Here is a 26,506-nt window from a genome sequence, read left to right as displayed (position 1 = left end):
GATGTGGGGGTCACATGGCTCCCAAGAGTGACCGTGCCCTGAGGCTGAGCTCATCTCCCTTGGGTACTTCCTCAAGCACCACAACTATGTCAGGCTTGGGGGGTCCGCAGAACCCAGCCCTGTCCCAGTGACGGCAGCTGTGCAGGCGGCGGATGGATGGTGGCAGCCAAGTTCACTCTAGCCTACACATGGCCTTGCACGAGTTTCTTGCAGCTGCTGTAACAAATGGCCACAAATGTGGTGGCTTAAAACAACAGTGATGCATTCTCTCACCGTTTTGGAGGCTAGAGTCTGAAATCAAGGCATCAGCAGGGCCACATTCCCGCCGAAGGTCCAGGAGGGCATCCTTCCTGCCCCTCTGGCTTCTGGTGGCTCCAGGTGTTCCTTCCTTGGGTTGCAGCGGCCCCATCACTTCCATCTCTGCCTCCCTCTTTCCATGACCTTCTCTGCTGGGTCTGTCTTCTCTTTTTCTGTCTCTTATAAGGATGCTTGTCATTGGCTTTATTCATTGGAATGGCCTCATCTCAAGATCTTTAACTTAATCACAATAGAGCCTTTTTCCCAATAAGGTCACATTCACAGGTGTCAGGACTAGGATGTGGGCACCGCTTTTGGAGGTCACCCTTCAACCCGCGAGAGGACACAATTACCCTCTCCTCGTAAGGACACACTCAAGCTCTGTGCTGCCCTAGTTACAATGTAAGATGGCTCGTCGTTCTGAAGGACGCGAAGGACAACGCGAAAACAGCCCGAGCAAAGATCGTTTTGCAGACACATTTAGAGCCGGTCTGCAAACGACCCTCCACTCCCTCCCCGCAACAGACAAGGAAACGAGCGACGGAAGTGCGTCCCGCCAATCAAAGCTCGGGGGCCAGTGAGCTTCCGGCCTCCGGTGAAGACCCGACAGCGGACGTTTCCCTCACCAGCACGTTGACCGTGCAGCTCATGCGGTTCTCTTTGTTCTCATCATGCATGATGGTCCTGTAATCCAAGAGTCGCTCCATCAGGCGCACGACGAGCTTTACAAAAGTTTCTCCCGTTTTGGCGAGGTATTTGTGCTTCCGGCAGTGCTCCAGGAGGCTGGAAAATAATTACACGCACCTTGTTAATCACGCTCCGAAAAAGAAACCTGACGGAGGTGCCATTTAAAAGAGCTTTCATTATTAACACTTTTTAATTATTTCTGGGCTACAAAGTTCATTGTCGTCTAATTACAGCCCCTCCGTCTCTATTCTGACATAAATCCCACTGTTAATCAACACTTACATTTTATCAAATAACACTTTGTACTGCTCATCGCCTCTGCCTCCTTCCACTTCATGATCCAGCTTGGTGATGATCTCATTCTCAAACTATAATTAAACAGAGGAAGCGTAAATAATCAGCATGGCGGATATTTCATTTCATGACTTGAGCGGCAAGAGCCCATAAATCGCCCAAGGGTGATCATCAGATAGTTGCCTTACGCCTCTGAAGCCTGATTTCATTTCCCAGTGGCCATCGCCAAGCCCCTGGGGATTTCAGAAGATCGCCTAAGACAGGGGGGCATCTTTCATTTCCTTCCCTGGTTAATGAACCTCGGTGTGTATCTTTTTTTTTTTTTTTTTTTTAAGGGCTGCACCTGCAGCATCTGGAAGTTCCCAGGCCAGGGGTCAAGCCTGAGCTGCAGTTGCCGGCCTCCACCACAGCCACAGCCACACCGGATCCAAGCCACAGATGCGACCTACGCTACAGCTTATGGCAATGCTGGATCTTTAACCCACTGAGCGAGGCCAGGGATCGAACCTGCATCCTCATGGACACTCTGTGGGGTTATTAACCCGCTGAACCACACCAGGAACTCCTCAATGCGTATACTGATCACAGGAGCAAGAGCCAGAGAAAGAAAGACAAGGAAACCCTGGGGGGTGGAAATCAAGGAGCAACATGAAACAAGCATCCTCAACTTCGTCTCTATGAACCAGTGACAACTGAAACAGCTCATGGGTTCCTGGAAAGGAAAAGATGCCGTTTCACTTGCCAGCAGAGTTCTCTGCCATCTGCAAACAGGCAAGGGGCCACTTTGCTGCCATTCCTTGATGGAGTCTATGGAAATGCCTCACGCTGGTTGAAAAATAATATACAAATAAAAGAAGGCGATGCCTTTAAGACAGAACAAAAGGTGCCTCGGGACACCAGGCCTTCCCTTGAATCCCCAAAGCTTCTGAGTGGGTTTCCAAGGTATCATATTGGGAAAGGATCCTCCCAACAGACTCTCTGTCTCTCGTTTTCCCGAAAACTCTCAATTCTGGAGAGGAGCAAGTCTCCAAAATGCTTCCATGGAGGTCACGAACCCTGCGGCTGATCAGGCAGGAAATAACAACCTCAGTCAGGATGGGTCTGCACACCCAGCCTCTCCGCCCTCTCCTGGCACAAGGCAGAGCCACCTCAGGCCTGGGATTCTGGCCAGGTGGGAGCTGGCGTTGCAAGGGGGGCCCTGCAGCTGCCCATTGATGTGGATCAGGTAGGACGGAGGGGCTGAAAGAGTGTTAGTTCCTTTGAGATGGAGACGGCCATGCTGCACGGAAAGAAGCAGGCAAAGGAAGAATTGGAGAAACAACAGTGAAATTCAGGGTTCACAGAGCAAGCACACCATGGCGCGTATGCAGGGGGACCCCTTGCAAATACCTGCTCGGACGTCGCTTTCCCGGCCACCTGGTCCCCCCACCTTTATTGGGATCCCATAAGAATTTAGGTTGTGAGAGAATTTTCTTCTTTCTTGGTCGCTGCTGTATCCTGAGCCCCTAGAAGAGCGCCTTGCCTTGACGCTCTAACAGGCTGGACGTGCTGTGTGCACCTAAGTTACTGGACAGAGCTGGTGTTAAACAGGCACTGAAGAGGGCTTACCACGCCAGCAAAGGGGTGGCCAGTAGGTTGCTCATGGCACATCCAGAGTGCTGGGCACCAGGTTCTGCAGGCACCACCTACTGACCTGGGCGCTCAGGGCACAGCTGCTGCAGAGACAGCTGCCTGTGAGCCCCTGTGAAGCAGAAGGCAAGGGGGCTGGCGAGATCCAAGGAGGGGGCCTCAAAGCATGACCTTGATGGGGACACGCTGTCTGAAGCCACAATTTTATCACACCGCCGAAGAAACAAAGGCTTCCAACAGGCCTGTGGAGGAGTATTGATTCCTGGCTGACATCAAGGCCTCAGCAGCATCACAGAAGCTAGGACTTCAGTGAAGCCCTGCACTCCTCTTCTTGATTGGCTCCGTTGTCTCCTCCCCCAAATAAACACTCTCTTTTTGATTCTGTTTGGCTTAAGAAGTTCAGGGATTTGGGGACCATAAGGAAAAAAAGACAAGACGGTTCTATTGAAGAAGAAAAAATGAGTTGCTTTTTTTTTTTCTCACCTGCATCTCAGGATAGTGGCTTTTACTATAAAGTAACAACCTTTTGATACTAACCCACGCTTACTCCGTTCTTTACAGAACTGTGATTCTGCAAAAGGAGGTTCTTTTTGGAAACTAGCAGCACAGAGGGAGGGCTTGCTACCAGACCAAACGCTGGCGTTTCAAGGCAGCCCCAGCTTCCAGATGGCGCCATGAGGGGAAGGTCACACATGAAGCGGCAGTGCTGATTCTTCGGAGCAAATAATCCAGATACAGAGTAAGACTAAATGTAATTAAAACACATGATTCAATTCCACACGTGTTTAGGGAGCACACTCAAAAAGAAGGCTTAGAGAAGGAAGAAAAACATACCTTATCCTAACACAGGCAAACACACATGGGCGTTTCAAATTGCTCATCACTAAGTAATCAGGAGGTATTTGAACTTGGAGTCTACTTTCTGGAAATGGCATGTTTTCTCTGCCCCCCATAAACCTAGAGCTGTCACAAACAAGGGCAATAAGGAAGCTCCAGCTTCTTAAGGATGCCGCTTATCAAATTTGACTGATGAAGTTAATGTTTTCTAAAAAAGAGTGGATGAATGATAATCAGAAGAACACAGCTGATTCTAATTTTACTAAACCTCTAGTCTAAACTCTGAATTTGCACAAACACCTGGCAACCCTGTGCTGTTTATCAGCCAGGATTCATTCCACAGATCTGCGGCTAGCCTCCAATGCCGGGGCCTTTGTTAATTTTTACAGACTATCCTAGAAGCGGTTGGTTCCTGGGCTGTGACCTGTTTTATCATCATCAGGATGAAACAATCGTGTCCAAATAAACTGGGGGAAGGACATTTGCTGATATGCAGAGCTGGTTTTATAAAATCAGGTTTATTATCTTACTCCATGTTCTAAAATCCCCACATCCTTCTATGTCGAATGAGCAGTCAGCTCAGTGACCTTGAAACTTTTGTGAAAGACTCATGAGTCTAGAGGCCCCCAGCCCCAGACCTGGGGTAGCCTGGCTGGGGAACTGTCCGCTCTGTGGCGGCTGTACCTGGCAACATCTGGCACAGGTGTGGCTGCTCCCGTTTCTGCAGAACGAGACCATGGATCGACTGGGCTGTGTTTAATGACACTGGACTCCCGTTTTATTTGGTTAAAGGTGATCATGGGAGTCTGGGCATCTCTTTGCTGGAGGGCTTTTATAAATAGAATTCAATGCAATCACAATTCTCAGAGTCAAATGTATCAGACTCCATGATCTCTGGGACCGCTTTGGGGTCTAAGATTCAGTGAAATAAAAGCCTAATTCTTTTGTCATGTTTCCCCTTTAAGCATCCAAAACAATAGAATCAAGTATCATTTTTCAGATGAAAGCAGAAACAAACCAACCAACAAAATCCCAACCAATTGAAGAATAAACAAGATAAAATCGCCACCAAACTTACTCACATTCATATTACAGGGCACAATATATGGGCTTTGCCACCAAGCAGCAGAAGCTGCCAACATCCACTTGGGTTATTCAATTATTTGCTTAAGGTTACCAGCATGGGCAGTAGGAAGAGATTATTCAAACAGGAACTCAGAGACATCACAGACACAAAGATTACTCATGTTCTAATATTACAACTAAATAGAAATTTCTGGAAGTTATGGAGCATTTTGCTACCCTCTCAAAGATGACAGAAAAGAGTTCCATGACTGAAAACATTATTTTGCCATGGTGCCTTCTCCATCCCATTTTTATGAATGGTATAGAGCCCAAATGGTCCTTTGCTGCATTTCTCAGCTGTAAGTTCTGCATTTTCCAAAGATACAACAAATGGAATTCTTTAAAAAAAAAAAAAAAAGGTGCCAGGAGAGAATTTAAAGGTACACCTTTCCTATGAAGCAAAAGCCAGTGAGGACGAGACTCAGAATGGCACTCATTTGGGGGTGGGGGTGGGGGGGGGTAGGCTCATTAAGGCCAGGGGTGGGCTCATCTGGTAACATGGCTCAGCCCATCCAGGGAGATGACGTAAGAGGCACTAAGATAAAGATGCCTCCCGGAGTGCCCGTTATGGTTCAGCAGAAACGAATCCGACTAGGATCCATAAGGATTCGGGTTTGATTCCTGGCCTTGCTCAATGGGTGAAGGATCCGGCATTGCCATGAGCATGAGCTATGGTGTACGTCAAAGATGCAGCTCGGATCTGATGTTGCTGTGGCTGTGGTGTAGGCCAGCAGCTGCAGCTCCGATAAAACCCCTAGCCTGGGAACCTCCGTATGCTGCAGGTGCAACCCTGAAAAGAAGAGAAGAGAAGAGGAGAGGAGAGGAGAGGAGAGGAGAGGAGAGGAGAGGAGAGAAGAGAAAAGAAAAGAAATGCCTCCAACAACCTCTCCATGCTGGCTTGGCAGATCTTGCAATCTTCACACATAGGGTCTCTCCTTTGGAAGGAAAAAACAAATCAAGACTTCCCAAAGGCTTCAGTTTCAAGGGGGCAGTGAACACAACTGTGGGATGACTTGAGGAGTGGGCGAGAGCCAAGGAAAGGGAGAAGTGTCCACTGGGGCAGCAGTGGGAGGACAGGTGTTAGGAGACTAGCCGGGGCAGCCAGATGGTAAGACCCTTAGACAGGCTGGGAGAACCAGGGCAGCCAAGGGCAGCTGGCTGCTGGACACTCAGAGAAAAGGGAAGAGGCTTGTGCTGAGTGGAGCCTCTGGCCATGTGGATGGGGCAAAGGAATCACAAGCAAGCATGGAGTCGTGACGGAGAGCGGCCGGAGGGCCCATGGGCAACAGTGGCCACCAGGGGGTAGGGACTGACCAGCCATGAGGGACAGAGCTGGAGTGGCCCTCCAGCTGAGGTTCTGGGTGGTTTTCTTTTCTTCCCACTGATGGAACATCTGCAGCAGAAGCACGGAGGAGTCAAAGGACCATCCCCAAAGAAGGCACCATCCCTCCCTCACCAGTGCACCAACAATGAGCAAGAAGAATGGGTCCAGTCGGGAGCTGGGGATGGGAGAGAGGCATTCAGGTCCCAGAAAAGCTACAGCCCCGATCCTTCCAGTGGACCACTGATCCATGGCTGTGAGTGCCAGCCGACACGAAGCATATTATACTGTAGGTGGGAAGGGTTTCTAGAACTCAAGGCCACTTCGTATATGGGAGTCCCCCCGTTTGAGGCTTCTCTCTGGTCCAGGCTCCTCCATGTTGCATCAGATCATTGGCATGTGGTAGGACCTGCCCAGAGCAAATGGGATCCAGCAAAGGCACTGCCTGCAGCCACGGAAAGAGTGTCCCAGGCCACCAGGAGGGCACAGGAACAGATAGCTCCTTGCTACTCTACCCCACCACCAGGCCAGACCCTCTGTGCACGGGCTCTGGAGAGGCAGGACGAGCAGCACCCAGGACACGAGACAAGGATACATTTATTCTGAAAGAAGATTCGTGCTCTTTCTTGCCAAATTGGAGACAAGAAACAAGTAGACCCTTGGGGAAATATGTGTGTAGGAACATTCTAAAGAAAAGCCCTCCATCCCAGAGAAAGGAACATGGGAGCAGCAACCCTGGGGAACTTAAGAAACGCCAATATGTAACACATGCTTTTGAAATTCCAATAATGATTTGATGCAGTTGAATCTTGAGTAAAACGACCCATTTTTCTTCTGAATTCAGCTGGTCCCTTCTCCACTCCAACTGTCAAGAGTACGGAACAACAGGGCACAACGCCTATTTCACCAACAGGGGCGTCTGAACAGCGCCACTCTGAAAGACACAGTGACCTCTTAAAAAAGAGGCTACATCCTATGTTCAAAATACTCAAGCTTTGTGAAAACAGAAAACCTTAATGCCTTCCCCTCACCCTGTTAGGTGTGCACATCTGCTACAAAAATGGAGCCAATTTAAGCCCTTGTTGGTGTGACTAATAAGGTTAGATCACTGAATTGGTGGCGGATTAAACGGCAGCCAGCCAGCCAGCTGCATCCTACAAGCTCCCTGGATGGAGGCAGGGACGGCTGTGTCCTGCTGTTCTGTGTGCATGCCCGCCACGCACAGTCAGCACCACCACTGCCAAGGAATAGAGGGCACGCCCTGGGCTTCAGGAGAGCAGACACGGAGGACGGGAGTTGAGCCGAGAACAGAAAGGAGTTAGAGAAGATACAGCAAGTCAAGGGAGTTCCGTTCGTGGCTCAGCGGTAATGACGCTGTCTAGGATCAAGCTGGTTTGATTCCTGGCTTTGCTCAGTGGGTTAAGGATCCGGCGTTGCTGGGAGTTGTGCAGCTGTAGCTCTGATTCAACCCCTAGCCTGGGAACTTCCGTATGCCCCAGGCGTGGGCCTAAAAAAGAACAGCAAAGCAAAAAACAGCAAGTCAAGAGACCAATGCTGTGGTCCAGCAGGGCCCTGAAGAGGGGCTGAGCAAAGCAGGAGGGCACTGAGGCTGAGACAGAGAAAGAACTGACCAGTCATCACATCCCACCATGGAGACCAAGAATGACCCAAGGCAACGCCGGGGGATGGCACCCATGGACCGAATGCCCGGGAGCCTCTAGCAGAAACGGGGACAACAGGCAAGCAGCAGATCGGGGAAGGATGGCGCGCCACCTCCCCTGGGAGGCTGGCAGACTGATGGAGAAAATAAACGGACATATCCCAGCGGGAAGGAAACCGATGATGTGTTGATTCACAAGCACCGGTGAACATATCAGAGAGATTTGGCTCACAAGTTTAAGCTCTCCTGCCTTGATTTTACCTTTGGTTGTCCTACCACATGTCTGTGAAGGTGCAAGCAGATACAATGCCCATGAACAAAGGCCCATGAAAAAAGAATTCTTTTTTTTTTTTTAATGCTCTGGCCACACCCGGGGCATATGGAAGTTCCTGGGCCTGAGATTAAATCCAAGCTGCAGGTGCAACTTATGCCAAAGCTGCAGCAACTCAGGATCCTTCTACCGCCTGTGCTGGGCTGGGGGTTGAACCCATGCCTCCTCAGTGACCTGAGCTGCTGCAGCTGGAGACTTAACTCACTGCACCACAGTGGGAACTCCAAGGGCCAGTGAGTCTGACCAGAAAACTCAAGGCTGCTTGTGCTTCCCCAGAATGCGGGTTCTTTGCGTGGACCTGGGTCTTCCTCCATGTTTGTGTTTTTCCCTGCACTTAGCCAACGGGGGCATGTGTGGGGCTGGGGGACCTGTTGGCAGGTGGGACTGCATGGGCACAACTACTTGATAGTATCACTGGAGCAGGTAGGCTTTGTGGAAAGCGGTCTCCTGATGTTGGCAGATTCTGAAGCCACCAACCAAGCACAGCCTGTCGAGGATGGAGGCAAAAAGGCAGTGACTCTGGTCCACTTTGGGCGGTTTACTAAGAAACCCGAGAACCTTGTGAACTGGGGAATGGGCGGTCCTCTGCGCAGAAGATTGCAGTAAGATATTTTAAAACTCTGGTGGGTATTCTCCGGTGGCTCAGCAGGTTAAGGATCCAACCTTGTCAGTGCTGTGGCATGGGTTTGGTCCCTGGCCCAGGAACTTCTGTATGCTACAGGCACAACCATAAAAACCCCTCAAACACAAAACCAAAACCAAGCAAAACTCTAGTGAAATAGGAATGAGATAAGAAGAATTGTCGAAAGAAGGAAAATTCAGAAAGCAAACGCTCATTCTCATCTCTGTTCCAACGGCCCTTATTTTGACCAAAAGACTCCTTAAAAGAGTGACAAATGATATATTTTAAAGGCTTTTGAGCATACCTTCCTGGGCTAGTAACATTTATCCACATAAATACATTTTTCTCCTTTACCTGATTCTTTAATTTACTAGCATCTTCTCATAAGATCTTTCTTTGAGGCTTGATTCATATAACATTTATGTATTTTCAGCTTAGGGAAGAGCATTTTACATTATACTTCCTAGGTCTGGTGAGTCAACAGGGAGACAGGGCCATGATTTAGCGCCAGCAGCAGTGGAGATGGGTCAGATCTTAAGGCAATAAGATCACACAATTTGGTGGGAATGTCAAAAGTCACAAAAAGTATTTTGAATCCTCAGTCGCGTTTTTGAGAAGGTATAGCAGGAAAACTTTCACGAGACATTCCAGCTCCATGCATGAATATGTTCATGGCAGTGAAAATCTCCAAACAACCTAAGTGCCCAACTAAAGGGGGTGACTCAAAAGGATGAGCCAAGTCGTTCTCTGGAATGTCACGCCATCATTCAAGTCACGGTAACTACATCCGGGAACGTGTTTCTGATACACAGACCAACAGAGAGAGCAAGGCTGACGAACGTGGGCCAGTGTTTACAACATCGCATTAGACAGGAACAAAGACTGACGTGCAACAGAGAAACAAAACCAGCTGCTCTTTCAAAACAGTCTCTTTAGAAGTTCCCATTTCGGCCCAGTGGAAACGAATCCAACTTGTATCCATGAGGATGCGGGGTCGATCCCGGGCCTCACTCCGTGGGTTAAGGATCCGGCGTGGCCATGAGCTGTTGTGTAGGTCACAGACTCGGCTTGGATCCTGCGTGGCTGTGGCTGTGGTGTAGGCCGGCGGCTGTAGTGCCAATTCAACCCCTAGCCTGGGAACCTCCACGTGCAGGCGCAGCCCTAAAAAGCAAAACAAAAACAAGACAAATCAAAAGAGTCTCTCGAATTTCACGAGTAAATAAATGTGAGGAAATCTTCCTCACCCAAAATGAAGGTTCAAGGAAGGAAGGAAGGAAGAAAAAAGAATGAAGGGTAGGCTTGCAGGTTGGATTTTATTCACAACTTACAAGCGCTCTTTCCACTAGATGCTATTCCATACCCGCTTCACAGCTCCGAGCTGGACACATTAGGATAAGTGATTTGCTCAAGACCCAGTAGGACCCGGTCCAGCAGGGCTTCAGGGTCTGCCTGAATTCAGGGTCGGAAGTCCACCCTATTCACAGAGAGGGGCTTCTTTGAGCTTCGTATCTGTTTTTTGTTCTGGGAAATAGCAACGTTGTTTTTTCACAGCCACTGCCTTCATGCAATAGTGACAAAGAGCGACCGATTAAACTGTGCGGACGCTTCAAACCCTAAAACTGGACAGAGGTGAGAAGGAAAACCTACTCTTTAAATATTCGACCCCACTAAAATCATGTCACCCGGATGGATGAAGTTTTGATGCCCGCTCACTCCAGGAATTTCTCTCAAAACCCCCCAAATCTATGTCAAACGCTGAGCCCGTGAACATCTCGGAATGACTACACTATTTTCGCAGAGGTAGCTTCTGATTTAGAGGACCTCCTATCATTGGGCTCACCTCTTGCCTCCTGCAAAGTACGGTAACCTAACCATTACTACACAAGGGAGAAACCCCCAGCGTGTGCACGTGGGTGGGCTTGTGTGTGTGTGGTGTGTACCCACTCAGAAATCCCCAAACACCACTCTTATTCCCATGGACTCCAAGGGAAGAGATTTTGGTACTTTTCATAACACAAATTATTCAGATTTTTTTTTTTTTTTCCTTTTTCGGCCGAGGGGTGGAGTCAGAGATGCAGCTGCCGGCCTGGGCCGTAGCCACAGCAACACCAGATCTGAGCCACATCTGTGACTTATGCTGCGGCGACTGGATCCTTACACCCACCGAGCAAGGCCAGAGATGGAACCCACGTTGTCATGGATAGTCAGGGTCTTAATGTGCTGAGCCACCGGGGGAACTCCCAAGTCACTCCGATGCTGCTCTACTGGTGTACACCGTCTATTTCGAGCACTTTACATTCACGTTCTTCAGGGAATCTCATCAGTCCCACAGCACAGGTAAAAAGACCATGACACGCACTTAAATGAAAAAGGCGAAGACTTTAGACTTAAAAATAACAGCACTCAGCCAGCAGCAGCCAGACTGCGCGAATACAGCAATATCAGATCAAATGCGCCTACGAAGGAGGCCGAAAGAGACGCTTTGATCCAGTTTTACTGTGTAAGTCCATCCAGATAAAAGTAAGTAAAAAAAGCTAAAAATGGAGAACCATCCTGCCTAAAACTGGAGAAGAAGCCTCGCGAAGGGTCATGGGCTTTTCCCATCAGCAAAGTCTAGGACTTTTCTCCCTTAGGCTGCAGGGAATGACGTGTCCCTATTCGACAGGTGAGTCTGCCTCCAGGCTTCCTGCCGTTGCCCTCTTCTCTCCAGGTCCCGTCCCGACACCCACGTGCTTACCATCTGGAAGCTTCGGGTGGAATGGAATTCGCACTGCATCATGTCAAAGAAGATGGGGATGGTGGCTTTGCGCAGCTCCGTCTCAGGAATAAGCGTCATTTCTAACATTGGGCCGACCATTTCCGGGATGAACTTTATCTTGTGTTGACCTTGAAGACAAGAAAGGCCTTGCTCAGAAAGCTTTTAACAAGGATTCTCAAGTCGGTTTCAACGGACAAGACAAAACTACACAGATTGTCATGATTTTGAAGGCGGGGGCCTCGGGAAAGTGGCTCCATTTCTCACCTGTAGGCAACAATTTTGAGTGTGTCCAGCTTTTGGTATTAAAAGCAGACTGTGTTTCAATGCTGTAAATGAGGCTATTAAAAACACATCCAACATAAGGCCTCCGGGCATGGCGTGTCTGTTACAGATGATAAACACACACAGTTCAATCACACACATCGGGGGTGCGGGCAGCTAATGGGTGAACCCAGGTTTGAAAAGAGCAGGGCTGGGATACCAGGCCCTTTTGGGCATCTCCTTTTGTGGACAAGGTACAAGAGCTGATTAAGTCAAGGAGTAAGGAGAAGTTCTCACTGCAGCACAGTGGGTTAAGAATCTGACTGCAGCTCAGGCGCTGCAGAGGTGTGGGCTCTGTCCCCAGCCCAGTGGAGTGGGTTAAGCATCCAGCACTGCTGCACCCGTGGTATAGGTGACAGCTGTGGTTTGGATTCAGTCCCTAGCCCGGGAACTTCCCTATGCCACGAGCGAGGCCATAAAATTAAAAAGGGGGGGGGAGGGGAAGGAGTTCAGGGAGGAGGTCTCTCGGCTGCTTCTGTCTCCAGCATCCTAAGAAAAAGAGCTTATTGTTTCGCATCTCTGTAAATGAGGTAGGATGATTTCTGTAACATCGGAATGACGGTTATCAAGGAAATCAAAGCCAGACCTCAGCAAATGAAGCTGGGGAACTGAAAGGATTCTGCCTTCTCTGACTTACTATTTGATGGGAAAATGCTTATTTAAATAACGATTTCATTAACTTTATCTCGCTATCTTATCCAGATAGGATTTTTGAAGCTTTCAAGAAAAGGTTTCTCGAAGTTGCTTTTAAGCAAATACTGTTGCCACTATGAATAATAATAAAGAAGTTTATGAGATTAGGAACACTTACTAAGGACGACCACATGGCATGCCTCGAAGAAAAAGTCTCATTGCATCCTCAGCATAATTTTGCAAGCTGGCTACCGTTCCTCTTTTTTTTTAAAATAAACTTTAATTCTTCTAGTAGACTTTATTTTTTACAGCAAAACTGAGCAGAAGGTTCAGCGATTTCTCCTATACCCCTGCCCCAGTGTGAACATCCCTCCCCTGAGTGGGTGCCATTCTGAACTCTGTTTCAGTTTCAAGGAAACTGGGAGTTTCCCCGCAGCAGCATGAGTTCAGTGGAAATGGCACAGCAGGTTGGAACCCGAGCCTGTGACTCGGAAGCGTCAGCCATGTCCCTTCCTCCCCGCTTGCTTGTCACTGGATCTTCCAGGACACCGGGACATTCCATCTCTCTGCAAAGGAAAGGATGCTGGCTGTCCACACCACGCCCTCCTCTGTCTGTTACTGTAAGAACCCGGATGCAGGGGACAGAGACCTGTCATGTCATCAGGCCTTTCTGGGGTATCCCACTTCTGAAATGAGTCCCCCAGGAAGTAGAGATGGGCGTCTTACAGGCTCCAAACCTTTAAACTTATTTTTTTTCTATTTCAATTCCTTTTGTTGGAAATCTTGGTATCACCGACTCAAGACACTGCTACCTCAAAATCTCCATTTTTTTTTAATTTTGACAATTTTTTTTTTCTCGTTTCTGGCTGCCCTATTGCCTCATCCCAGCAGTGGCCTCCGCACCCTGCTATGTCTGCGCTCCTGAAGGTAGGGGGGCAATGCAGGCGAGCACCCAGAGAACTGGACGTGAACAAAGACTTGCAGAGCCAACCTGCGACAGCCACCGCCCTACCTCACTGCCCAGAAAGAAGCTGCTGGAAAACCGTTTCTCAAAAAGAGCAGAGTTGGCCTTATTTAAGGTGATGTAATTAAATTTGGAGGCAGGTGCCATCAAGACAGCGGTCCTTTATGATTCCTGCCTTCTTATCTTTAACTTCAGAAATCTTGATTTATTTTCATTTCACGCCATGACATTTGATACCATGTCACTTCCAACATGCAAGGTGAGAAGGCGAGTGAATTATGGGTGACACTTTGTCATTAACCCATAGCTAGTCAATATTACTAATATTATTACACAATTAGGAAATAGAATGGATACTCTAGAGAATTTAGTTTACTTTATAACTCAGCTAACACAGATTTCTGTAGCGAGAACCATTCAACAAATTTGGCTATTACAAATAAAGACACTTTAACAAAATACACAAGCCTCATAATTGGCCTAAATTAATGTACGACTGAAATTTGTATTGGGTGAACACATACACAAAAAGTAATCCTTCAATAAGGAATCTGAGTGTAATTAAAATCTTGTTACCTTTTGCCAAATAAATAATATTTTGACTAAGGCTTTAATAGCATGATTCTCATCCCTTCCCCAAATGCTTAATGTTTCTGAAAAGTATGTAACTGATGCAAAGCCTTCTCTTAAAAATGCTATTATATTCAGTCTCTCAGGTGACACTTTTCTTGTATTACGCCTAAAAAATGTCAGAGCCAATGCTTCAGAAAACAGATGATGGTGACAGAGAGTTGTTCATCAGCCACAATTGGAGTGTCCCAGAGGGCTCGTCTGTCACCCACAGCCTCTACTGTTCCAAGCTGGAAGGAACGTGTAAGAGAGAAACAAGTGGTTGTGAACGCAGGGATTGGAAAAATCTGTTCCCAAAACAGAGGGGTCCTAACTTTGATGATTACGTGTCCCTTTCAGTTATTTAAAGCGGGACACACTGGCGGGAGTGCAGGTGCGGGCGATGAGCTCCTGTTACAGTGATGTCCTGGGGGTTTAACCTTCCAGAGCTAATGATCCTCAAGGCGAGAAGGCCTGGGTGAGCGTCTCCAGGGCTCCTCTTTTTCCCTTTTTGCTTTTGGCATTTGCATTATGGATTTCCCCTGAAGCATCTCCTGTTCAAATTTAATGCTGAACTCAGGTCGAGTCATCAGTGGTGAGCAAGGTGACTTCTGAAATGTAGACGTCAAGAAATAGAGGACGCCCTTTAAAAATTTTTTTCCTTTTGAGACCAAGGAAGAATAAACTGTTGGGCCACAGGGGATCTTTCAGCTCTCGTCCCCTTGCCCCACTCCTGGTTACCACCCCGGGTTCTTGAACATCCACCAAGAGCCTCTCTTCCAGTGACAAAGCCTGGAGCCCCATCCCTGGGAACCAGGCAGAGAAGCAGGGTTCTCCCCTATCAGCAGCCCCCATGCCCTCCCCCCGGGTCTCTGGATGACCTTTTGACAGTCAGGAGGGTTCAGAAATCTGGGATATTAAACAGAGTCTAATCCGAGGAAAACCTCTGGGTACAGGAGGGTAGACAGAGCAAAAATGTCCATCGCCCAGTCAAATGGATTTGGCCCCCCTGATAAGGGTTTTAATGAAAAGCACACAATTTTTCCAAGTCTCCAGAAACATCCACGAAGGGAATCCCGCGTGACAAATAGCGCAGACCGAACCCGGCTGATAAAGGTCGTGCTGCGGGCACATTTGTTCTGGCCAGACTGGCGGCTGCGCAGGCTCCAGGGCGCTGTGTGTAATAAACAAAATGCAAATCGAGGGGAGGAAGGCACCCGTGAGGTCAGGTGCTCTGGTGGCTGCTGTGCGCCGCGCGCTTTGATAAATCACCCAAGAGCTGGGCGAACAAACACACGCTCCCCTCCTTTTGGGGAGGGCGTCTGCCTTTAATTTCTCCTCTCACACTCAAGACACGACAGGTTTGGGAGGGGAAAGAAAAAGTGCGGCCTGGCCTCACGGGGCAGGGCCGCGGCTGCATTTGCATTCAATCGAGCCAAACAGACCCCGGATCCTGGCTCTGAAGCTCTGCATGGAGGTGGGAGGTGCCGTCGGCTCAGGGCCTGATCCAGCGAGAGGTGACGAAGTGTAAGACGCTCAGCGTATCTGACTTCCGTTTTTATTTTCTTGGCGGAGCTGGCTAGACCAGGCTGCCAACACGTTCCCACACCTGAGCCCATTTGAAGGAAAAAAAAAAAGCTGTGTAGAAAATAAGTTGTATGCTTCTTGAGAAATTGAGCCGTGCCGTCATCCATTTCTTGCGTGGCGGTCTCGGCAATGACCCTGGCAGGGAGGCTCCCGCACCTGAGACTCAGAGCAGGAAAAGAAAGACCAGGCTGCCGGAGGTGACCCCACGGAGGAGACCCCAGGGAGGTGACCCCACAGAAGAGAATGGAGGTGACCCACGGAGCCAGCAGGAGCCAGAGTGGGGGGGGGCGGGGAGCTGCCTGGGGCAAATGCTGTGAGCCACCGATAGGTTTATTACATTTGTTCCAAGAAAAAATTTCAGCAATAACTCAATTCTTTTATAAGCAAGGAACCCAATCATGGAGGTTAATGATGATTGCGTGCTGTTATCAAATCCCCACCTTTAACCAACTAGGGTCATGGATGACCTTTGACCTTCTGGCAGCTTCTCCTGCCAGAGTCAAAGGTCCAGGTCGAGAACACAGATCTGATGCATTCATCCTCGTGTTCGCATCAGCTACGGACAGGGATGAAGGGGGACATGGGCTCTCTTAATTGCATCCTTTAGGTCTCTTGACTCCGCCTGGTGGGGGTGTAAGGACAGTTAATGTCAAGAGCACCAACCAGTCCAGAGAGATGAGCCTTCCCGAGGGTCCAGAGGTGGCTTCCCAGAGAAGCTCACACCTCCCTAAGCCCATCTCCCTTCCTTCCTTAAAATGGACCAAAGGGGGAGGCATCCATTTCAACCAGTGGTCCATCTCTGGGGTTCCAGAGATGACCTTGACAATACTGGGAAAACAGAAAACCCCAGTGTCAGCAGCACCCATCGGTCAGGTCAAGCTGGGCCTTGCGCTGAGCTTCGGAGGCGTCCTCTGTGCCAGGCAGTGGCCTTTCAGTTCAGGGCCAGAGAGGAGGGGAGAGTCCAGGGTGAGCTGAGCTGAGACAGCGCTACTAATCAAACAAGAAGGAAGCATCCTATGCCATTGGCAGCAACATGGGGGGACCGGGAGATTCTCAAACTAAGTGAAATAAGCCCAAGCAAACCGGACAAAGACGAGTATCGTATGACAGCATGTATATGTGGGATCTAAAAAGAAAAAAGGATTCAAATGAACTTGTTTACAGAAGGGAAACAGAATCACAGACCTAGAAAACAAACGTATGGTGACAAAAGGACAAAGACGGGGGGAGAGTGGGGGGAACATAGCCACACTGCTGCATATAAATGAGACCATCAACAAGGACCCCCGCACAGCAAGGAAACGACACTCAGTATTTTGTCATCACCTATAAGGGCAAAGAATCTGAAAAAGAGTGTGTGTGAACACACACGTACAACGGAATCACTGCTGTACCCTGCACAACACGACCCTGCCAGTCAACTGTGCTTCGAAAAAGAGAAGCAAGCCATGTAGTACAGTAACAACCAATCTGAATATTTACTAGGGTGGATGTTCCTACTTATCTTAAAGGATATAAAAAAATATTACCAAGACATTTCAGAAGGAAGCATTTGAAAACACATCCGAAATGGTCCTTTTAGGGGAAATTAACGGACCGTTTGTGGTTTCGAGTTGACACTGAATAATTCACGAGAAGGAGCTGTCACCCTTAGGGAGGGCCAGGGTGGAAGGTGACCTCAGACAGGCCCCCGAGCAGAAGTGCATCAGGTCCCCCTGAGAGCGGGGTCTCGGCAGGGGAGCCCGCACCACCGCTGCTGAGGACCCTGGCCCCTGGGTTCCCGGGCCCCCACTTGTCCAGCCAAGAACAACACCCTCCATGCCACCTCTCTGAATGTTCCTGCCCCCGGCCCTCTAAGAGGGCTACAGACGGAAACTTCCTGGCGGGAGTCCCACAGTGGGACCTGCGAGGAAACGTGACAAATGCACCCATCAGAGCAGGATCGACTAAAGTGAATCATGAGCGGTCCTCCTCTCTGTCCTCGGAGGCTGCTCTGAGACCATCACATATATCTGAGAACTGTGCAGCTTCAGAGTCAGGAGGCTCTGGAAAAATTCCATCCAACCTCTTTATCTTCCAGCCTAGAAGCCTGGGTGAGGGAAGCCCCAAAGGACAAGGCCACGCAGCCGGGCAGGGACAAGGCAGGACAGAAACTCAAGGGGGACTCGTTGAGTCTCCTCCCTCGGAGCCCAGGGCGCCCCCCGCCCCCCTCCAGGGGAAGGCAGGAAGATCAGCACAGGCCGGTGCCTGGAAGGTTCTGGAAGGTTCTGTGCTGGAGATGCAGCGAAGCCCTTTGACACCGACGGCCAGGACGCTGGATGTTTACAGTGCTGCAGCCAAGTCCCCGCAGGGATTTTCCCACAGGGTCCCCCGCCGACTCTAGGAGTGACACCTGCACAGCACGTGGGGTGTGGGTGCTGCTCCTGCTAAGAGGATGGGCAGAAGAGGCTTCCTGGCCAGCTCCTTCTCTCCCAGGGAGCTTAGGCACTGGATTTTTGTTCTTCTTCTTCAATTTTTTTTTTTTCTTTTTCTTTTTACAGCTGCATCCGGACACATGGAAGTTCCCTGGCTAGGAGTCGAAACAGAGCTGTAACTGCCGGCCTGCACCACAGCCACTGCCACAGCAGGTCCTAGATGCATCGACCTACACTGCATCTGCAACAATGCCAGCTCCTTAACCCACTGAGCAAGGCCAGGGATCGAACCCATATCCTCACAGACACAGTGTTGGGTTCTTTACCCACTGAGCCAAGATGGGAACGCTGGATTTTTATTCTTGAGTTCCCGTCGTGGCTCAGTGGTTAACGAATCCCACTAGGAACCATGAGGTTGCGGGTTCCATCCCTAGCCTTGCTCAGTGGGTTAAGGATCCAGTGTTGCCGTGAGCTATGGTGTACATCGCAGATGCGGTTCGGATCCCGTGTTGCTATGGCTGTGTCATAGGCCGGTGGCTACAGCTCCAATTAGACCCCTAGCCTGGGAACCTCCATATGCCGCGGGAGTGGCCCTAGAAAAGGCAAAAACAACAACAACAACAACAACAAGAAACCAAGCTTCTTAACTCCTGTGTTGTCAGTATTGTCCTGAGAGTATCAGTTTTACCCCCCAAAGAGTTGTATGGTTGCTTTTCTGAGTGCAGACCCGCTTGAAAAAGACTCCAGCCTGCACAGAAACAGAAAGACAGAGGATATTTGGAAATTCTTGCAACGTTCCCTAGAGATGGGACTGAGTCTTCCTTCACCCACATTTGCTGACACCCGGGCACTGAAGAAGGGTGAGGAGTCAGAGGCCCATGAGGAAAAGGGGCGGCTGTGAACTTGCTGACGGCTAAGCCAGGGGCCAGGCTGACCCTCCCGTCCTGGCGTCACCTGCTTAAGGCGCCATCAGGAGGGCGGTGGCGTCCAATTCCGCACTGCCATCGAACACCATGCCGAGTTTTGTCACCTTGCTTCCTTCTCAAGGAGCAGAGACACATCATGGCATCTTCCCAGCCTCGAAGGAAGCTATTCCTGAAGCAAGTGGGTGGGGATGGAGCTTAGCTGTCCCAGCGCCCCCACCGGGGACAAATGGAATCTGGACACAGTGGAGGGACCAGAGAGGGAAGTGGGCAGCCACCTGCCTGCTTCTGGTGAAAAAAAGAGTCAGTGTGGGAGGGGGAGGAGAACGGAAGGCCCCCACCCCCAACAACGAGCCAGGACAGGCTGCCTGTGTCCATCCGAGGGAGGGACGCAGAGGCCGGGCGACTCCAAGGGGGAGATGCAGTTGAAGGGAATTTGCACAGGACCACGGGTGGCGCTGCAGAAGGATGGCCGGGCACCTCGGCACAAAGCCAGCTGAGGACAGGTGCCCGCGCGAGCTTCACCTCAGCTAGGAGAGAGGCGAGGTTCGTGGAGGACAACAGAAAGGTGGTGAGCAGACACCAAATTAGAGTCAGTTATTCATTCCTTTATAAAGGATGGAACCAACAGAGCAACATGCCGTAGTGGGTAACATTTGAACAGAGAATTCCTTGCTATTTGAAGCAGTTCGCTCATTAATAAAATTGTATTAATTGTGCTACTTTCTTATTATTTTTACTTTCTTTTCTTGCTTATTGTGGTAAGAGTGCACTTAAGATGAGCTCCATCTTGGGAGGATGGATCTGGCTTTGTCGCTGCTGTGGCTCGGGTCGCTACTGTGGTGTGGGTTCTATTCCTGGCTGAGAACATCTGCCTGCCTCTGGAGCCACCAAAAAAGATGAGATCTATCTCAAATTATTACATATAAATACAGTATCGTTAGCTTGAGGCGCTTGGTGCTACAGCAGAGCGCTAGAACTCGGGCGTCTTGCATAACTGAAACTTTGCACCTTCGAGCAGTACCTCCCCTCTGCTCCCTCCACTGACCCCTGCCCCTGGCAACGGCTATTCTGCTCTCGGCTTTAATGAGACGGACTCCTTTAGCTATCTCGTAAAAGAGGTTTCATGCAGAATTGATCCTACTACAACCGGATTATTTCACTTCCAACAATGTTCTTCATGGTCGTCCTGCTTTTTGCATGTGACAGAATCTCCCCGCCTTTTTAAAGGCTGTATACTATTTCATTGTTCATAGACACCCCGTCTTCTTTACCCATTCATCCTTCATGGACATTGAGGGTGTCTCCATGTCTTGGCTCTTGTGAATAAGGCTGCAATGAACGTCGGAGGGTTGATCACTCATCCAGATTCTGATTCCAATTCATCTGGGTATATAACTTGCAGTGAGATGGCTGGATCGTATGTAGTTCTATTTATAATTTACTGGGGATGTTCCATGCTATTTCCCAAAGTGGATGCATCATTTTACATTCTCACCAGCTGGGTACAGAGTTCAAATTTCTCTACATCCTTGCAAACACTTATTTATCCTTTTTTTTTTTCCCCTCATAACAGCCATCCTAACAGGTGTGAGATGCTATCTCACTGTGGTTTTGATCTGCACTTCCCTGATGATCAGTGATGCTGAGGTTGAGTACCTGTTCACATAACTGTTGGCCATTTATCTGTCTTCTTTGGAGAAATGTCTGTTCAGGTCTATTGCCCATTTTTTAAATTGCTTATTGGTTTTATTTGCTATGGAACTGTAGGAGTTCCTCGTGTATTCTGTTTTTTGCTTTTGTTTTCTTTCTGAAGCCGCTATCTGTCACCGCTGAGCCCGGGTCACAAAGGCTCTCGGCTTCCTTTTTTTTTTTTTGTCTTTTTTTTGCCATTTCTTGGGCCACTCCTGCGGCATATGGAGGTTCCCAGGCTAGGGGTCAAATCAGAGCTGTAGCCACCGGCCTACACCAGAGCCACAGCAACACGGGATCTGAGCCGTGTCTGCGACCTACACCACAGCTCACGGCAACGCCGGATCCTTAACCCACTGAGCAAGGCCGGGGATGGAACCCGCAACCTCATGGTTCCTAGTGGGATTCGTTAACCACTGCGCCACGACGGGAACTCCACTCGTGTATTTTGGATGTTAACCCCTTATTAGACACAGTGTTTGCAAATATATTGTCACATTCCACAGTTCACATTTTCATTTTACTGTTCCTTCCTTTGTTGTGCACAAGCCTTTTAGTTTGATGTAGTCTCTTTGTCTTTTTCTAGGAATGTATCCATTTCCTCTAGGTTATTCAGTTTGCTGGCATATATTGTTCATAGTGGTCTCTCACAATTCTTGTTATCTCTGGGGCATCAGGTATAATGTTTCCCCTTCCATTTATGATTTCCTTTATTTGAGTTGCCTTTCTTTTTTTCTTTGCACTCCCGCTGAAGAGTTTGTCAATTTGGTTTATCTTTTCAAAAAACTAACTCTTAATTGTGCTGAATTTTTCTATCATCTATTTTTATTGCTGACCTAATCTTTAATGTTCCCTTCCCTCTGCTGACTTTAGGCTTTAGCTTGTTATTTGTTTACTTATTTTCTTAGTTCCTTGGGGTGTAAAGTTGGGTTATTTATTTGAGACCTTTCTTCACGAGGAAGCCAACACTATTGGTCAAATGGAAGGAATAGCCATACAGCGAACATTTCACCTAATAGCAGCAGAATACACATTTCTCTCAAGTGCACAGGGAACATTCTCCAGGGCAGAAAACAAATTTAAGAATATTAAAATCATACCAAGTATCTTTTCCTACCCCGGGGGAATAAAGCTAGATATCAGTTACAGAAGGAAAACTGAAAAATTCACAAATAGGCGGGAGTTTAAAATTGCACTCTGGTACGACCAATGAGTCAAAGGAAAGATCAAAGATGAAGTCAAAAATTATCTTGAGGCCAATGAAACACAAAAACATATACTGGAGTTCCCGTTGTCGCACAGCATAAATGAATCTGACTAGGAACCATGAGGTTGCGGGTTGGATCACTGGCCTCGCTCATTGAGGATCTGGCATTGCTATGAGCTATGGTGTAGATCGCAGATGCAGCTCAGCTCCTGTGCTGCTGTGGCTGTGGACGGCAGCTGTAGCTCCAATTCGACCCATGGTCTGGGAACCTCCATATGCTGCAGGTGTGGCCCTAAAAAGCAAAGCAAAACCACACACACACACACACACAGCCAGAAAAAAAACTACAACATGCAACTTTGAGATGCAGCAAAAGCAGTACCAAGAGGGAAGTTTATAGTGAAAAATGCCCATGTTAATTTCTTATCTTAAACACGCATTTCCTTTAGGTGTTGACTGCAGGAGTATTAGTGGCAGCACACCTAAATACAGGATCTCGTTTTGAGCTGGCTGATAAACTTTCCGAAGTCAGGTTATGCAACAATGAATACAGGAAGTGATGACATACACAAAGTAGGATGAGCCACATGGTTTGATTCATGAGAAACAGAGGGGACAGTAGCGACACCCAGGAGCAGTAGCATCCCAAGGCAGAGCTGTGCTCACCTGACACAGGAGGGCGCTCTATGGATTCTCCAGTTTCCCCACCAAGCGGATTTCCTGCCCTTTACTTTGGTCTCCCATCTCTTATTCACTGAAAGCACTCACTGCAAAGGCAGCAATTGCCCTCAGAGGAACAGAAGCTGTTCAGATGCCTACAAGCCCCGATGCTGACGCACAGGACCAATGTCGTCGCCCGCCATGGAGGCAAGGGGGTCACCGTGACGGCCCGAAACCCCAGTTACTCACCAAGGTTGTACCACATGTCCCTGATTTCGAAGCCAATCTGTCTCCTCATATCTCCATACCTGAAAAGCAGAGGCAGGAAAAACCCCGAGTCACTCAATGGAACATTTGAAAATCAGACCTGCAGTCTTTTTAAGGGCAACTGGAGTCTTCCATCACTGAGACACAAAAAGACAGCGCCTAAGCGTCAAAGGGAATTGAAGGAGGAAGCATCCAGCCCGGAAATTTCACTTGTGCATCACCACGGATTACAGGGTCCCTCCCTCTGTGGAAACATGGGGATGTGGTGGGGGGAAGGAAAGCATTTCCCCTTCCTCTCTCTCTAACGGCAGGAGAAAGAGAACCCTATTCCTCAGCCTGAGGGAGAGTTTGTTTTCCATGTTTGTAGCATCCAGGCACATAGACACCAAATGCCGTCCTACAACCTTGCAGACAGTAAGCAGTTCTCACACGTTAAAATTAAGCCCTGGAGTCACACAATCAGAGCAAGGAAGGCCTCTTCCCAATACCTCCCACTCTTCTTTATCATTTTCAGTGTAAGAAGGGCTTCACACCGAAAGATGCCAACACATACTCCCCTGTTTTTGTTTATCAGGGAAAATAAATGCTAATTTTCTTCCCAGTGGGTCAGCAGAGGGGGTGTGTGTTTCATGAGTAAACAGAATTTGATGCTTCAGAAGATGAACCTTTATTAGTTTGGGAGCAATTTAACATTTTCCTTTATTGCCTAAGGAAAAAGCTGATTATATTAAAAATAATAATTTGCAAAATTATCGTGCAGTGTTACAGTTTAGCAGCTGTGTCACGGAGGCTGATCTGTGCATCCTTGCGTCAGCTGATGTGGAAAGGAAAGCTCTGATTACAGATCACCAAATTCTAACTCTACACACAAAGATCCCAGCTGGTAAATCCACAGCACAGCTGGCCGCCACCTTATTCTCCATCCCAGTGCCCTAAGCACCTGTGTGTCACTTGCAGCAGGAAAAGGACTACCGACCAGGTGGTCATCTCAACCAGGGAAGATGAACCCACCTGGCAGCTCCCTTTGGGAGAAGGCAACCTTGGGGGCACCCCAGCTTCGCAGGTCCCAGGGTGCTGTCCACGTGGAGAACCTGAACAGAGCTGGGGAGGGCGTCACACCCCCTTCCTCTGAGGACAAGCTGGTTCTCTGAGGTGAATGCAGTACCTTCCAGGTGAGTGAGCACTAGTGCAGGTAAATTTGGTGAGTGAGAGAGGGGGGATCTCTGCCCAGCAACGCTCCCAAAACCAATGTCACAGTGAGGATGGGCCCTGTCACCCTTCAATGTCTAGCTGGCACCCCAAAGTGCCCCAGGGAACACGCTCTGAGCAATAGTAGGGCGTGCATCTTTCTGAAGCTTGTAGAGCCGTTTCCCAATCCCCACTTTGCTCCTGCAGGAATGACACAGGGGCCCCGGCAGCCCAGGCCAGGAGAGGGTATAGCTGGCTGATGGCTGGCATCTTCGTGGCCTTTACCAAGGGAAGGGGGTGGGGGGAGTAAACTCTGTTCCATCCAGTGCAGGCTCCTCGCCTCGAGGCTGGCGGTGGTTGGGGTGGGGGTGGTTCTCGCTGTCCCAGGGGAAGAGCTGCCCCTCCAGGGACCAGGTGTCTGAGAGGTGGGGAGTGTGGCAGCACATCGAAGATCCGGAGAACACAGACACCCCGGCCCTGGTCACGGGGGTTCAGACCTCCACGCGGTGAGGCCAGAGGCCCAGAGGAGGTGAGACCCTGTCCCCAGGGGGGCGGGGTGTCAGTAATTCAAGCTTTAAGGACTCTTCTGACCGCCGAGCGGTTCTCATCCCAGAACAGCAGCTCTTGAGAAAAACATGGAAGCTTCAAGCCGGCTGGCTGGTCTCCGTCAGTGGCTGCACCTCACTGAGCCCCGACCGAACGCTTCCTCTCGGGTCTTAGAATGACCCAAATTAAACCCCAAGATCAGAAAGATAAAGCGCAGGAGAGCCTCGGCAGCAGCCGGCTCATCGTTTGGATTTGAATCATCAGGAGTGACCTGATGGGCGTCTCAGGACCTACAGGGACCTGTCATTTGTCCAGAGCTGGACTTGATGCCGGGTGGCCAGGAGGCCCGTGGGGAAAGGGGGCCGGTCCCGCCTCTGCTCCCGGTGCCCGCGGAGCGGGAGAAGGCTCAGGGAGGCCTGGGTTACACTTCTCAGCCACGCCTCACTGGCTTCTAGGTGGAAAATGATGTGTCTTCACAGTATCTGAGAAGCGGGGGATCAGCAAAGACCTGAGAGCACATCCCTCATGAGAGTCAGGCCTGGATCAAGGCGCCCCAAAGGCCACTTTAATAGTCAAGACACAGGTGCTCGAGGCTGGTACGAGGTAACGAGAGGAGTGAAGAGCTGGCAGGGGAAGGCGGCGCCGTGTCTCCCTGGTGGCAAAATTGATCTTTTCTTTAGTTCTGATGGGGGGGGGGCAGCTCTGCCCAATCTCTGCATGTCTCAGGGTAATCCCAGAGTCCCAGCTGCCGCCGGAACTTAGGAGGGATTCCCGAACCATCTGTACTTCTCCCAAGCAGGAGAGAAAAGCCATGATTGAGAGTATCTGGGATGCTGCTCCTACCTGGAGAGAGAATTCCAGAGCTGGTGGCAGCCTCAGAGGCTGCAACGAAGTCCACCTCTGACAGTTTAGAGCGGAGGGAGCGCAATGAGTCCCCGAAGGAGAGTGACCTGGCCAAGGTCACAGGGCAGGGGGAGGAGAGACTGCAAGTCGTCAAATCCCATACCCCTGCTCCTCCCTCACGGCACACACCTCGAGAACCAGCTGGAAGGGCTTCCACGAAGTCACAGCACAGCGCTGTGTCACATCTCTCAGAACGCCCGTGTGTCATCTGATTCTCGCAGAAAGACTAGGAGCTGAGGAAGAGGGGGCCACAGCTCTCTTCCCACGGAGGAAGCAGGAGGTCCTGGCGGTGAAGTGTCACGCCTCTCTCCATCACACACGGCTGTCCTGAGCCCTCCCACGTCCTACAGCCGGCCTGAGGGGGCCCCCAGGAGGCAACATTTAGGGAGCCCGGGGAGATCTCAGACCCCCAGGCACCCAGGGCTATGACGTGCCCTCCACTGCACAGAGTTTTGCAATGGTGAATAAAATACAGCATCACGAAAAGAAGATGTGGCATGTGTTTATAATGGAATATTACTCAGCTGTAAAAATGAATGAAATGATGCCATTTGCAGCAACATGGATGGACCGGGAGATGATTATACTCAATGAAGTAAGTCAGACGGAGAAAGACAAATACCATAGGATAGCACTTCCATGTGGAATCTAAAGCATAACACAAATGATTTCCTTGACGAAAAAGAAACACTCTTAGAAAGCAAACCAAAGGGGGAAAGGGGCTGGGGAGGAATAAATGAGGAGTGAGTATGAGATTAGCAGATATACACTATGGTATATAAAATCACCAATACTGATTTATCACATAACACAGGGAACTATATTCAATATCTTGGAATAACCTATAATGGCAAATGACCTGAAAAAATATACCCAACTGAAGGATCCAGCATTGCCATGAGCTGGGGTGTAGGTTGCAGACGCTGGCCTGGATCGGACATTGCTGTGGCTGTGGTGTAGGTAGGCAGGCAGCTATAGCTCCGATTAGACCCCTAGCCTGGGAACGTCCATACGCCATGGGTGCAGCCCTA

The 26,506-nt window shown here is 49.4% G+C and overlaps 1 protein-coding gene across 2 annotated transcripts in view; it reads right to left on the bottom strand.

Annotated features, from left to right (window-relative positions):
* The window catches only part of DOCK1 (dedicator of cytokinesis 1), a 535,081-nt gene that overhangs the window by 72,462 nt on the left and 436,113 nt on the right, over window positions 1-26,506 (bottom strand). For both annotated transcript variants that reach the window (XM_047760279.1, XM_047760280.1), the window contains exons 32-35: window positions 22,821-22,879; window positions 11,541-11,689; window positions 1,267-1,352; window positions 924-1,080 (exon numbers count right to left, since the gene is read on the bottom strand). In XM_047760279.1, the coding sequence (XP_047616235.1) occupies window positions 924-1,080; window positions 1,267-1,352; window positions 11,541-11,689; window positions 22,821-22,879 (451 nt within the window). The remainder of the gene's footprint in view (window positions 1-923; window positions 1,081-1,266; window positions 1,353-11,540; window positions 11,690-22,820; window positions 22,880-26,506) is intronic.

This window comes from Phacochoerus africanus, chromosome 15, assembly GCF_016906955.1.
Source record: "Phacochoerus africanus isolate WHEZ1 chromosome 15, ROS_Pafr_v1, whole genome shotgun sequence".
In the NCBI taxonomy this organism is placed as follows: Eukaryota; Metazoa; Chordata; class Mammalia; order Artiodactyla; family Suidae; genus Phacochoerus; species Phacochoerus africanus.
The sequence above is the reverse complement of the archived record's forward strand: the minus strand, read 5'-3'. Positions and strand labels throughout refer to the sequence as shown.